Raw genomic sequence first — 14,150 nt, forward strand, 5'->3', positions numbered from 1 at the left:
TTTGCCCTGTTGAATTGTTCATTTTACTAGTAAATCAAGTTCATAGAATCAACCAGGTTGGAAGAGACCTCCAAGATCATCCAGTCCAACCTATCACCCAGCCCTACCCAATCAACCAGACCATGGCACTAAGTGCCTCATCCAGTCTTCTCTTGAACATCTCCAGGGACAGCAACTCCACCACCTCCCTGGGCAGCCCATTCCAATGGGCAATCACTCTCTCTGTGAAGAACTTCCTCCTAACATCCAGCCTATACCTCTCCTGGCACAACTTGAGACTGTGTCCCCTCGTTCTGCTGCTGGTTGCCTGAGAGACCAACCCCTACCTGGCTACAACCTCCCTTCAGGTAGTTGTAGACAGCAATGAAGTCACTCCTGAGCCTCCTCCAGGCTAAACATCCTCAGCTCCCTCAGCCTCCCCTCATAGGGCTGTGCTCCAGACCCCTCCCCAGCTTTGTTGCCCTTCTCTGCACACATTCCAGTACCTCAACATCTCTCTTGAATTGAGGAGCTCAGAACTGGACACAGTACTCAAGGTGTGGCCTGACCAGTGCTGAGTACAGGGGAAGAATAACCTCCCTTGACCTGCTGGCCACACTATTCCTGATACAGGCCAGGATGCCATTGGCTCTCCTGGCCACCTGGGCACATTGCTGGCTCATGTTCAGCCTACTATCGACCAGCACCCCCAGGTGCCTCTCTGGCTGGCTGCTTTCCAGCCACGCTGTCCCCAGCCTGTAGAGCTGCTTGGGGTTGTTTTGGTCAAAGTGTAGAACCCTGCACTTAGCCTTGTTCAATCTCATCCCATTGGCCTCTGCCCACCCATCCAGCCTGTCAAGGTCCCTCTGCAGGGCCCTCCTACCCTCCAACAGATTGACACGGGCTCCTAACTTGGTGTCATCTGCAAACTTACTCATCATGGACTCAATCCCCTCGTCCAGATCATCAGTATAGATATCGAACAGGATGGGGCCCAGCACTGATCCCTGGGGGACACCACTATTTCTGATGCTAGTCAAGCTGTACCAGGAATGCAAGACTTCTGAGTCTGTGCAGCAGTTCTCCACTGTAGAAGCATCACCAGGATCAGCATTTATTGAGAAATTGTTTTTAAAAACTTGCCCTTGTATGCATCTAGATTATTAAACAAGTTCTGTAAAGAACTCAGTAAAGTGGCAGTATATCCAGAATACACTTACCAAGGAGACTACCTTATCAAAAGAATTAATGAAGCTTCATTTTGAAGCAGTATAAGCACAGTCTTCTTTCAGAATCCCTGCTTGTACATGACGTGCAGAAATGGATGGCAGGAACAGTCTCAAGCAACTAAGCCAACAACAGACTTGCTGTTCCCATTCTGTTCATGCATAGCCTTATCTTCCAGTTAAATACTTTGTTTACAGATGCTGGCCTTAGATCAGTTAGAGAACTTTCATTTTATACTAAGGATAAAGTCTATAAATGTCCACTCAGTAAAAAATAGCACATATTACGGGATAGAAATCACAATTAACAGCAAGCATCATGAGAAGGCATTTACCAGCAAACACTGGGAAATCCTACAAAGATGTAGCACCTTACAATTTCATCATGAATCTCAGGATATTTGATTAAAATTCAGATCAGAGCCGTATCAGCCTAACAAGAATAGGCCTATCTCAATGTATGTATAATAGTAGCTTCTAACCTCACATACCTTGTGTATTTGAAAATGTGTTCCAAAGGCTGAAACTGCTAAGATTTATAATAAAAAGTTTTCTTTTTAGTTTCATGCCTATCAGTCCTTTGACAGTGGTCTGATTTTAGCCATCTAGAATAAAAACAAAATAGTTAAACCTGTTATTGATAAGGATCATCGATTAAATGAAAATTTCCATAAAGCCTTGAAAAATTCTAGTAAGTTTTATTTAAATACTGATTTTATCCTTTTCAGACTGCAATAAAATTATCAAAACAAGCCCTTGCCCTCTGAGTAGTTAAAATTCCTGCTATTTCTCCCTTATTCTTGCTCCCAACTTCATGACCATGCTGCAAACAGCAGTCCCCAAATTACAGCAAAGTATATACAACATTTCTGAGTCCCCTGTACATGAATGCAAGACTTCTAACTCCATCCTTCATAATTCTCCAGTTGCCCATTGTCCTGGTCAGGGTTCAAAAATAAGAGTTTACTGCTGCAAGAAGGATCCCTAAAGCTAGTGGTAGACATGAAATCTGAAGTGAAATAGCCATGTCATCCATTTTATCACCCATCTCTTCTAGACATACCAGGGGACTGGGTCTTCTCTGACTTAGATCTCATTGACTGATGATGAAAGTTGTATGATTTAATAAGTAATATCTGTAGACATCTCAGCACAGCTGCCTGAATCATAATCTCTACTTTCTGTGTGAAAGTACTGCCAAAATATGGCCACTGTGCCAAAATATGTTTACCAAATACATGTGTCATATATTTCATATATTAGAGAATTTATTCGTTAGATTTGAATACTTTCCAATAACAATGTTGGTCCTGGTTTACCCAAGATGACACAGAATTGATCACTTCAAAATCTAAATGCTTTTGCTACAATATTTAAAATCTACATTAACTTTCAAGTATGCTGGTGAATTAATCAAAATTATATTTTTAAACATTAGCACAGCTTTACATTAACAAAACCCCCAAGAGATAACTAGTTGCATTGCAGATTACTCCATATATCTCTTCCTAGACTCCAAATAAATTCCAATTATTGCAGTTCCAATGTTAAATATAATACAATTACAGGCATCAGACTAAAAGGTTGTGCCACAGAAGGGAATCCAAAGGACTTGGTTTTCTGAAGCTGATGATTATGTAGGTCTAGGCGACAGGAATTTTGTACTTCTTCTTGCAGAATTTCACTTTCACCTACATCCATTAGTCTACTGTTGTTCCTCACCTAGAAAAATTCAAAGGGATACCCCTGAAAGGCAGACCGGCACAACACCAGAAAGCTCAATGCAGCTATCAAATTCAATGCTATTTCAAGTGAACCAACTCAAACTGTATTGCAAAAATGTCTGAAAGTGAGGAAATCAATGTCATTATCCCGATGTCTGCATTCCTGTGAAACACTTCCCAGAATTCAGTACAGATACATTTCAGGCAAGAGTCACAAGTGTGGCTGTTGTTTGTCTTGTCTCCCTCCACATATGGATACATTAGCTAGAAAACCTTACGAAAACACTGATAAGTTTTTCTCTTTGAAGTCAGCTTACAGTCTCAAGAGAGAGTTTCAAACATCTCAAATTTAAAAGGAAAAAAAAATTACTAAATCTTACAGATTGATTAAGTGTGATGAATTTCAGCCTCTTCATAATGTCAGTCTACCACATGCAACTCGGCAGTAGGCAGATATTTTGGCAGATTAACCGGAACAGCACAAACTTCCCTGATTTCTGTTCATCTAACATACCCCCACAAAAGGCAACTAAAAATAAGATCACTATAAAATATATGTTGTCTATAAGGCTTTGTGTATAATATCTGTTTACTTGTCCCTGTAAATAAAAACAGTAGGAGGCAAGCAGTTTACAAGTTTCAACAGAGGCATTTGAAAAGGTTATTATTTTGGGGGTCCCTAATCTGATGCAGTCACTCTCCTTCCCTCCTTCCCTTATCCTTCTCCTACTCTTTACCCTTGAAAAGCTTGTTGTGATCTAGTTGTTATGTTTATGGCTTGTTAGTAATCTGGTCATGACAAGAGCCTTTTGGATAGCAGCCCAATCCCATGAGAAGAATTAAATCGATTTGCAGGAGTCAGCATTCTTTACTGTGCCAGCCAGACTGTGACGCTGGTACATCTGCAGTTCCTCCAAACCATGAAGTGATTCTATTTAGAAGTCAGTGATGTGTACTTATCAGATTACCACAGAGAGAAAAACTTCCAAATAGCTTTGTCTGCTCTCTCTCTCTTCCCTTTATTCTGCTAACACTCTATTGCCATCTTTGTTTCTTTCACAGCATTTGAAATTTTTGCACTAAGCGCTTACATTCCCTCATAGCTGCCTCATTGAAAAAAGAAAACCAAAAAGTGCAGCAAAGCATCAACAGTTCCTCTCTCCCTCTTGGTTAGAATCAAGATTCAGTTTAGTTTTTAATCTTACATTTTCCACTTCCCTGAAGACACGGAGAAAGTTCTCCCTTAAGACCCCTTTCAGTTCAGTTTCATTCCATCCTCTTCTAAGAAGTTCCTCAATCAAAGAAGGGTATTTAGAAACATCTTCCAATCCCTCAGGGAAGCTGTTAGCAAAAGTCAGACAAGAACATGCAATACATATCACTAAAAAAATGTAGAAAAACATTTTAATTAGTCTTTTACACATAGTCATTTTTGGAATGAGCTCACTTTGGAACCAGTTCTTCCTCTGATGAGTTAAAAATAAATAAAAAATTAAGAATTCAGCTGGCATAAACAGAAGTAGGACCACGACACAATGAAATTCCTTTTTTGCACGGAGGATCCCATTATCAGAACAAAACTGCATATTCTGGAATGAAAATACACTTGTCTGTAGGCAGAACAGCATGGGGGACATAAAAACAAAAGGAAAAAATAAACAAACACTCATATATGTGTTATTCCACTGTTTATATTGGGCTTTTAAAGTAAGAGGAAACATCTGCATCACAGATGGAGGTGGTGCAATCCACTTGTGTAACTGAGAAGAAAAGGAGCCTGCAAAAACTTGATGAGCAAGGAGTGGCAGGCAATCTTGTGTACTCTGTTGTTTACAAAGTCGTTTTTCCAAAGAAAATAATAATGCTGCTTTGAACTCAGCAATTCAGGCAGTGAAAAGAAAACTATTCAGAATCTTCTACAGAAAAAAACTACAATACGCAAAATTTACCTACGTCTTGTGAAAATTCTTATCAGAATAAAAAGGAATTTGAAGTAAGAGGCTGCAAAACCTGCATTAAACAGCTGTTTTAAATTGTATTTCTGTGAGGTTTTGATTTTGTTTTGAGATAACTAATATTTTCTGTTATTTGTCTTTTCCATGGTGGTGTGGTGATAGGCATATCTCCAGATATCTGTGCCCTTATTTTCTCACAGGACTTAGGATGTTAAACAACTCCTCCAGCAATTAAACTGATAGTCTTTGTGACAATGCATGCAATAAAATGTGTCCTTTTGTGGCAAACTGTTTTTATTTTAGACATTATAGTTTCAGAGCTATGATTAGCTAACTCTCATAGAAGCTGACACACAGCTTCTGTTCTCCTACTTTACAGACATGGGCCTGACTGTGACTTTCATAGCCAAGTGTGTCTGGAAAAAAAAAAAAAGATTCAACAGAAAGATAAAAAAACAAAAAATGGTTTAGAGTTTCACCAGCAAATGCCGCTCAATCTGCATTTTTTTCCAGCAACACTAGCCAAGGAAAGATCAGGAAAGCTTTTGTTGTACACTATTCACCATACTCAGCTTGCCTCAAACACTTCTCAAGCCCCAACAGCTGGAGTGGTTTCACAGCCCCAGAATGCTTTGGGCTTTCTGTACGAGAAAGTAATAGCGGAGGAAAGAGTTTTGCAGCATCTCCCTGAGCTGACACGTTTACCATCTAAAGGTTGAGGCAGATTTTCTGTCATTCATCACTGGCTTCTGGAGGACAGAACCCTCTATCACTGCTCTTATATGTGCAAACCACTGCAGACAACACACAATTGCAGAGTTCACAGGGCATTACGATCTCTCTCCACTTTTATAGTAGTGCTTCATACAGTTCTAAAAATGAATCGTTTTGCTCTTCTGTCATACTTGGTTTAGTACTCATCCCAAGACAATTTGCTACAACTCTTTTAGCTTGTCTTCTTTTTTCCCCCAAAGGGAATCAAAATCTTCATAGTTTAAGTAGCAGATGTCAGCATATGTACAGTTTTACTAACCGTTCCACTCCATCATAGTCACCACCAATTCCTATCGATTCTGAACCTGCAATTTGCTTTATGTGATCAAAATGATCTGAAAAAAAAAATCAAAGAAAACAATGTCTAAACATCCTGCAAGAAGGAATAATACGCTTCAGGCTTATTTGCACTAGGTGACTGTTCTCCTTAATCATTCTTGGTTCTTAATCAAATATCTTTCTTTCTTTTGTTAAAGAAAATCAGAAGACATACTGAAAATACATGTTGAAGTTTCATAATGCAGCTGGCCTATTCTGGATATGTGCTGATGTTTAACTAGACATTATCAGTCATTGAGTACATTGGTAGCAATCTTCAAGATAACAGCTACACTAATGAGATGCAAATGAGGAAAAAGACATGATCATCATAGCACAGAAATTCCCAACAAGCAGTCCACACGTTACCCACTACAGACCTGTGTTTTCAACTCTTAATTATAAAGGTTTAAGTTGTTTTCCAGAAAGTAACAACTACTTTGTGATTAATGGTACCATTAATACATGAGGCTCCATTTAGGAGCATCATGTCCTCCAGATACATACCTTGTAAATAATTGTTTAATGAGTATTAGCTCCAAAAATACCTACAGGTACTTTTGAGATCATGTGAATTACTTTGCTTCTTTATTTCCTTCCACACCCAGGGTAAAGTGTGGAAGGGAATAAATGAGCAGTATAATTTACGTGGTCTCAAAAATGATGGAGACAACAGGAAAGTCATAGAAGCCACCCAGAAACACTACCGTATATTAACTTCAAACCTGCAAGGGTAGAAATATTAACAACTTTTCTGCCACAGGCCAGTACATCTGCATTGAAAGTCACCATGATAATTCCCTTGTTCTTTTTCTGAAAGATATGAAGAGACAGGTGATTAGTGGACACTTGTGTGTTCTGAAGACAGGCATCTCATATGGATCCTTCTACATCCATCCCCCAGTGAGCATAACAACATTGTAAGTCAAAGCTCAGGTGGCAATGCAAAGCTTTGCCTCTCTGTCCTTTACCCTGAATTCACTATATTCTCACGTAAACAGAGGTCCAGTGACTATGTCAAATTCTGCCAGAATTTCAAAGTATTTGCAAACATTTCATTTTTATACTGAAGACAAAACACAACTCAAAGAAGATGTCTCAGAAGCGAATATGTAACTGCTCAGGGATCTGTCATTGAAACAAATGAGTAAAACCAACCAACCAACCCCAACACACAAACCCAAACACCCCCCCCAAAAAAAGCAGCAAAACACCCTGAAACCTGTAGCACTCACTAGTTGCTGGAGGACATCATCCTGAACATTTCTTGAGTGATTACAAACAGAAAATGCTGAGGAATGACTGAAAATTACTGGTGCTTTTGAGATACTCAATGCAGCTTTTGCTGTGGAATATGAAGTATGAGATAAATCTATGAGCATACCCAGGCGATTCATCTCCTTTACCACTTCCTAAAACAGATTTACAGACAACAATGTCAGTATTAAGTTTCCTTAAAGGAAACTCTTTAGCTGATACATGTCAAGAGATAAGCACATTCTTCAGCTAATCATAAACATGCCATGCTTGTATGGGTTTCTATTTACTTATTTCTATTTACTTATTGTAGTTTATTCACTCACAATTAGTTAATAGTAATAATAGCTCATGCTTAAAACTTCATCAGTCTAAAATCATAGAATCATGGAATAGTTTAGATTGGAAAGGACATTTAAAAGTCATCTAGTCCAATGCTGCTGCAGTCAGTGGGGACATCTTTCACTAGAATAGGTTGCTCATAGCTCCGTCCAACCTGACATGGAATGTTTCCAGGGATGGGACTTCTACCACCTTTCTGGGCAAACTGGGCCAGTGTCTCACCACCCTCAGTGTAAAGCAGTGCTTTCTTCTCTGTAGTCTAAACCCATAACCCCTTGTCCTATCATAATAGGCCCTGCTAAAAAGTCTGTCCTCATCTTTCTTATAGCTCCTTTTAAGTACTGAAAGGACCTTGATAAGTCATTTGAACTGTTACTCACAACCCACTACTTATGCATACTAATTCATACATCTGATCTGTATTAAAGCAATTGTTATAATTAAATGTAGTCCTTCTTTTACCCTAAGGAACAGCACAGGGCATTTGTTCTGGCTGAACCCTGATCACCTCCTGATTATCAGGTTAGCATTCAAAAGAAATCCTTACTTGGCCAAATGCAGTCAGACCAGTAACACCAGGGTAAAAGTTGTGTATTCCCTTAGATGATGATTCAGACCTTAAAAGGGGGAGCGAGGAGGGAGAAACACCATATAGTTGTGGAGACAACATCAGTAACTGTAACTTCATGTGCCACACACAATAAAAATCACTACCTTATCACATAGCCAAATGTAGGGATACGATCTATATAATAGGCATCTTGTTCACACAGTGCCTTAAGGTTCAGGAGGGTGGGGTGTTTGTGAAGCAATGCAAGAAAAGCAAAGAGATGCTTGTCAGAAGTTTTCTGATTAAACAAACCATCAGAGAATGAGGATACACTGAAATGTCAGTTACGTGTCAGATGCATATCCTGCTTTTCAGCCCTCTCAGCACACATTTTCCCTTCCCCTGAGTCAGTACTAGAAGGGGTTTTGTCAATCCAGCAAAGAGTAGGTGCTAATATTCTCATACAACAATTAAGTACTCATTTGTGCAGCTGCGTATGGGACCTACAGTTTTCAAATGGCCAGGCAGGACAGTGCTGAAGGCTGCTGGCTGCTGAGTTCTTACACAGAATTTATTCTCTTTTATATATCATGTGTATTTTTAGTGCTTTTACTTAGGGCAAAACAGACAAAAAAAAACCCCAACTTTCCTAATAAAGCAAAGAGGACAGCCATTTTACCATCTTAGTGTTGGTAGCAAGGTTTAAAAGTTCCCAAATTGTCAGCATAACAAGCACTACATAACAGATCCTTCAGTCTTCCACTTGCCACATGGCAAGTGATTTAACCCAAAAACCTATCATCCTTGACTTGACTCAGAGTCATAGATCTAGGAGCTGCCACCAGTTTGCATTAAATGGTCACAGAAAAACATGCATATTAATTACCAGGGGGTATTGCAGGAATGGGTTAAAGTCATGTAACGAACACCCAGATCGTAATACATCCTCAGTGTTGCCAAGCTGCTGTCAATGGAGTGACCACCTTCTATCCCAATCAAACATGCAATCCTTTTGCTGTCAGCGATACCTGAAAACAGCAAAGGAAAATAATACCAGAGTCATTGCAGGACTGATAAGAAGCCACAACTGTTACTGCAAACTGCAAGGAATAATGCTGATGTTTGCATAGAACAGAAGCTTATACTAGTGCCTGTTTACATGACAATTGTCCTCAGGGCTGCAGTGGGCCAGGACTGTGCACAAAGCCAGTTGTGGCTCAGTGCAAAAAATGAAGTAAAAGTTACTCTTTAAACTAGGGTAACTTGCCTACTTGCAGTTCTCTATCTTTTCCACATACCTCCTGCAGTCCCATTTAAAAAAATGATTGTTGCAAAAAAGAGTATCACCTTGGGAAGTTGTCACAAGTTCAAGCTCTTGATAGCTGTTACACATCCTCTTGATAACATCAATTTGCTCTAAGGTCAGACGCACAGAATCCTTGTTCTGAGCGCTGCAAAGAACATACACTGACCAAAACTGAAAGAAACATTGACAAGTAAACCAGATCACTTGTGTTTCAACTTGGAACTTTCATTTGCTAATAGTGAAGTTCATGAGCACAGACCAAATTAAATTCCTACAGTTCACAAGGGAGTTGCCAGTATAGTTTTTTACCCCAAAGTAAGAGTTACAATGCAAGGCAAGAGCATCCACTCCAGACATGATTAAAGCCTCCTGACATGCTCCACTACTCCACAGTATATGCAGGAAAGCAGATATAAGTTTAATATATTCATCACAAAACAAATGCTGCTGGTTTGGTTAAGGGTACCTGGTTAAAAAAACACAAGCTTTTGAAACATGAATGTTATGGAAAAGTGTCTGCGGCTTTTTAGTTTCATAGTTTTTCCTTTTTCAGCAGAAAGAGCCAAAACCAATGCCAGGAGTACTTTTGCGATTGGAAAAGCAACAAATGTAAAAACATGTTCTCAGACTCACAACCATGGCAATACATACCTGAGCTCCCACGTAACCAGCTTGAAGTTTTGCAAGGTTTGTGTGGGTCTTGTTGAGAGTTCTTAAGTTGACTCCACTGAGTCTATTTTGGTAAAATATTCTCAGCTGCAATACAAAGTCATTGTGCCTAGAATTGAAAACAAATAGGGCTTGTGATAGAAATAAGTTGTTCCTCTTCTAACTCAAATATAATTTCTGCCAGTGTTCGTTGTCCCCTAGACTGTTTATTGCCAATAATTCTTGCAGTAACATATGCCTAATTCTCCCTTCTTTTGCAAACAAGATTTTTTTCTTAATTAGGACAGCAAGCAACTTTTTTGCTTCTCCCATTTTTATAGTTGTTTGTATCTATTTATATCCCTATTGTTTCTGAAGGAATGGAAGACCCAAAATCAGCCACCACACTCCTGACAAGCAAGTACTTGTGGTAGAATAATCAGTGCTGCCTGTGCTAGAATAGTGAGTGTTTGTGTTCCCATGTCAAAACACACTCACTGCAGACACCATTCCTTCAGGTTGTGAGGGAACCCTTTCAAGGTGTGAACCCCTTCTGGCTCTGCACAGACATCATTGCTAATGAAAGAAGCTATTAAGTTACTGGGAGGAGACAGGGACATTGTATAAAGGGCAACAATAGTTAAGTGGTGAAACCTGACCAGAAAATCACAAATGCATTTAGAATACCCTGATCCTGTTGTAAGTATCCTCTGAACCAAAACCTCTGGATAAATCAATGCAGCAGCAACTAACTGCTATATGCTAGTATATGGCTCTGCTGATCCAAACATACTTGAGCATTCCTTCTCGTTTGTCAAGATTCAAACAGAGTTTAATATAATTCATATACCCATCGATTAAACGTGCATCCTGCATCAGCTCAATAGCTCGCTCTTTCATGGATTCCTCAAAGCTGATTGGCACAATATCAGAGAAGAGCATCAACAGCCACAACAACTTTGTTGTAATTATCTTCATTTTCATTTTCCAGCTTGCTAAAGCAAAGAGATACCACAATTTTCACTGATGGCAATGCAGCAGCAAGATTTCTGGTCTGTGGAAGTTGTAGGCTTAATAGCTCTCCTTTTGGTAAGACTGGGGTGAATTCTGCAGGAGAAAAGGAAGAAAAAGAACAGTAAACAGAAGGGAAGGTAGCAAAAACTGTAAACCAGCCACTACCGTCCAAATGGTCATAAGGTCTCTGGCTGTAGTTTTGCACAATCACTCCTTAAACGCTGCTGCTGCCACCAGCTGACTGCTGAAGGGAACCAACTCATCAGTCAGATTTGGCAGGGTGAGCCAAACGGACCCTGACTCATGTGTCCCAAAAAGCAGCTCCCAAAACAGTACAACAAGATAGTTTACTCATTGCATTAACTGCCTTGTTGTCAGTATTTGGCAGTCCTCACACTGAAGTCAACACTGAAGCTGTTTCTGAGAAATCCCACAAATCAGCTGCTCCTGAGTAAAAGGTCTTGTTAAAACATAGAACATGTCAGAGTATTTTCAGAAGAAAGCTATTGAAATCCAACACTTTCCCACATCTCAGCAAGGCCAGTTTGTGCCAAACCTGAAAGTCACTTCACCTGCTGCTCTATTTCAAAATATAGTACTCAAACACTTGGACAACAGTCTTTCACATGTCAATCAAGTGCATTTTTACAAACCTGCTGTGCTATGTCAAGTAAATACAAGATCTACTGGGAGGTAAACACACCTTTGCAGGGAAAAGGTTGTTTTGGTTTTTTCCCCCCCTACATTCAGAGGTTTTGGCATCATTATCTGTAAAGCTAAGGAACTGACACCTCCTTCATTCACTGGAGTGACATCCTAATTAGATGCATATGCCCTGTGAACTCTTTCAAATCAAAGATGTTTGGCTAGAATTCTAATATTGCAGAGCCAATGCTCAAACTGTTAGACAACAAGAATAAAAAAAAGAATAAAAGAATGTTGACTTTTCATTTATTTTCCACTATGAGTCAGAGAAATTTACATTTATGAACTTTCTTATCACAGCATAAAAGTTTGGTTTTACTAGGAAAGGAACTTGGTTTTATGTATTCCTTGTCTGCAGAGGTAAAAACAAATGGCAGATATTCAAGATATGATACAATTACAAGGCAGTTCACCTTGTCTGCATGCTTTGCTTCTCTTGTATTTAAGCAAATTTTCTACAGCAACAGGAGGTGGACATAAACCCTGTAAAGAGGGACTGAGATCCCTGGGGCTGTTTGGTCTGGAGAAGAGAAGACTGAGAGGGGATCTCATAAATGTGTATAAATACCTGAGGGGTGGGTGTCAGGGGGAGGGGGCCAGGCTCTTTTCAGTGGTTCACAGTGATAAGACAAGGAACAATGGGTTAAAACTTGAACATAGAAGATTTCACCTCAACATGAGGAGAAACTTCTTTACAGTGAGGGTGGCAGAGCACTGGAACAGGCTGCCCAGGGGGGTTGTGGAGTCTCCTTCTCTGGAGGCTTTCAAAACCCACCTGGATGCATTCCTGTGCAGACTACCCTAAGTGATCTTGCTTTGGCAGGGGGCTTGGACCTGATGATCTCTTGAGGTGCCTTCCAACCTCTGATATACTGTGATAAACCCAGAAACAGCTTCCTGATAGAAAGCCATATATTTATCAATGAGGTCAGATATCTCAAGGGACTTCTATAGGTGATGGTAGCATTGGAAGCAAATTCAAGTCATGCTAAGCAGATTACCTCTTGATGGCATCCTGTCTAAACACATTTCTTTCTTCCTCTTACTAGAACATTTTGATTATAAAAATTCAAGCCTTAATAAGAGTAGGCTTGTAACTAGGATATTGAAAAGCACCACAGTGAAAATAATATTTTTAAGATTGGCTGATTTATCCTACATATGCCTGGTAAAAAGTATTGTTTATAAAGGCCTTACATTTAATAAGCCAGTATAAGTTTAACTGAGCTGTGCAATTAAAATTTTTTGAACTAGAGTCTGTTTTACACATATTTTATATCTAAATTAAAATAATGGAAAAATAAAAACAAAATTGAAAACTATTAAGAAATTGCCTTCACGGTTTTGGTTTAGAAAGCTGCAAACTGCTAGTGGAAGGAACAAAAAGTTCTTTGACAGAAATTCCTGAGGTTCCCCTTTTGAGAATCTGGTTCATGTGTTTTCTGTTTCACAAGATTTGAGAACACATTAAACTGTGGGACCATTTGGCAGGAAGTACTTTTGAACGGTGAGAATATACGAGTTAATAAAAAGAGAGCATATATGGAGAGGCAGGTTTAAAATCAGCCCTGAAGTGGTCTCAGAAAGCAGCGCGAGGACAGTTGAATAAACACAGTAGTATGCAGGCACCAGTGAAGATCCAATGCAAATATGCTACCAAGGGAGCTGTGGCACTACGTAAAGGAAATTAATAACCCTCACTCCCTAATGCTTCCTTCAAGAAAAAAGTAATGTACGGAATGGCATTGAGAGTGTTCGTGAAGTAGTGCTACACAGAGGAAAGCACTCTAGAAGGAGATTCTCCCTCCAAGGATGCTTCACACTATTTTCTCATTCATGAACAAACATAGCAGACACATTGACTCCAAGCTTATTCTCATGTGTATGAAACTTAAAGAGTTTTTGGCTAGGCCAATATTAGGATAATATGAGAATAAATTTACATAAGACTATGCATCTGGGATTTCTCATGGGAATGGTTTCCTGCAGGCACAACTACTTGCCCTGGGGTCAGAATAAGGAATAGACCTTTCAAGACCGGGATGCTAGGTTGTCACAGCCTGAAACAGGCTGCCTAGTCACCATCCCTGGAGAGATTTAAAAGACATGTAGATGTGGTGCTGAGGGGCATGGTTTAGTAGTGGACTTGGCAGTGCTGCATTAATGGTTGGACTTGACCTTAAAGGTCTTTTCCAACCTAATCAATTCTATGATTCTCAGACTGTCTTTTTCCCTGGCAACATTTTAGGATTAACGTCCAGGATTCATACCATAGCTGATGAAAGAAGCCCTTAGTCTTCTCATGTTTGCACAATAACCAAGGGAACCTTCTGTGTTCTTCCCATGACTTGA

At 39.6% G+C, this 14,150-nt stretch overlaps 1 protein-coding gene across 1 annotated transcript; it reads right to left on the bottom strand.

Moving 5' to 3' along the window:
* Nucleotides 1-2,520: 2,520 nt before the first annotated feature.
* On the bottom strand, nt 2,521-11,079 carry LOC128973339 (dipeptidase 2-like). Its single transcript, XM_054389630.1, has 10 exons — nt 10,930-11,079; nt 10,083-10,209; nt 9,473-9,602; nt 9,012-9,153; nt 8,123-8,192; nt 7,212-7,388; nt 6,702-6,789; nt 5,918-5,993; nt 4,135-4,270; nt 2,521-2,927 (listed from the first exon to the last, which is right to left on the bottom strand). The coding sequence occupies exons 1-10, from the start codon at nt 11,061-11,063 to the stop codon at nt 2,736-2,738; spliced, it is 1,272 nt and encodes a 423-aa protein (XP_054245605.1). The 5' UTR covers nt 11,064-11,079; the 3' UTR covers nt 2,521-2,735.
* Nucleotides 11,080-14,150: the final 3,071 nt, after the last annotated feature.

This window comes from Indicator indicator, chromosome 19 (genome assembly GCF_027791375.1).
Source record: "Indicator indicator isolate 239-I01 chromosome 19, UM_Iind_1.1, whole genome shotgun sequence".
NCBI classification, from domain to species: Eukaryota; Metazoa; Chordata; class Aves; order Piciformes; family Indicatoridae; genus Indicator; species Indicator indicator.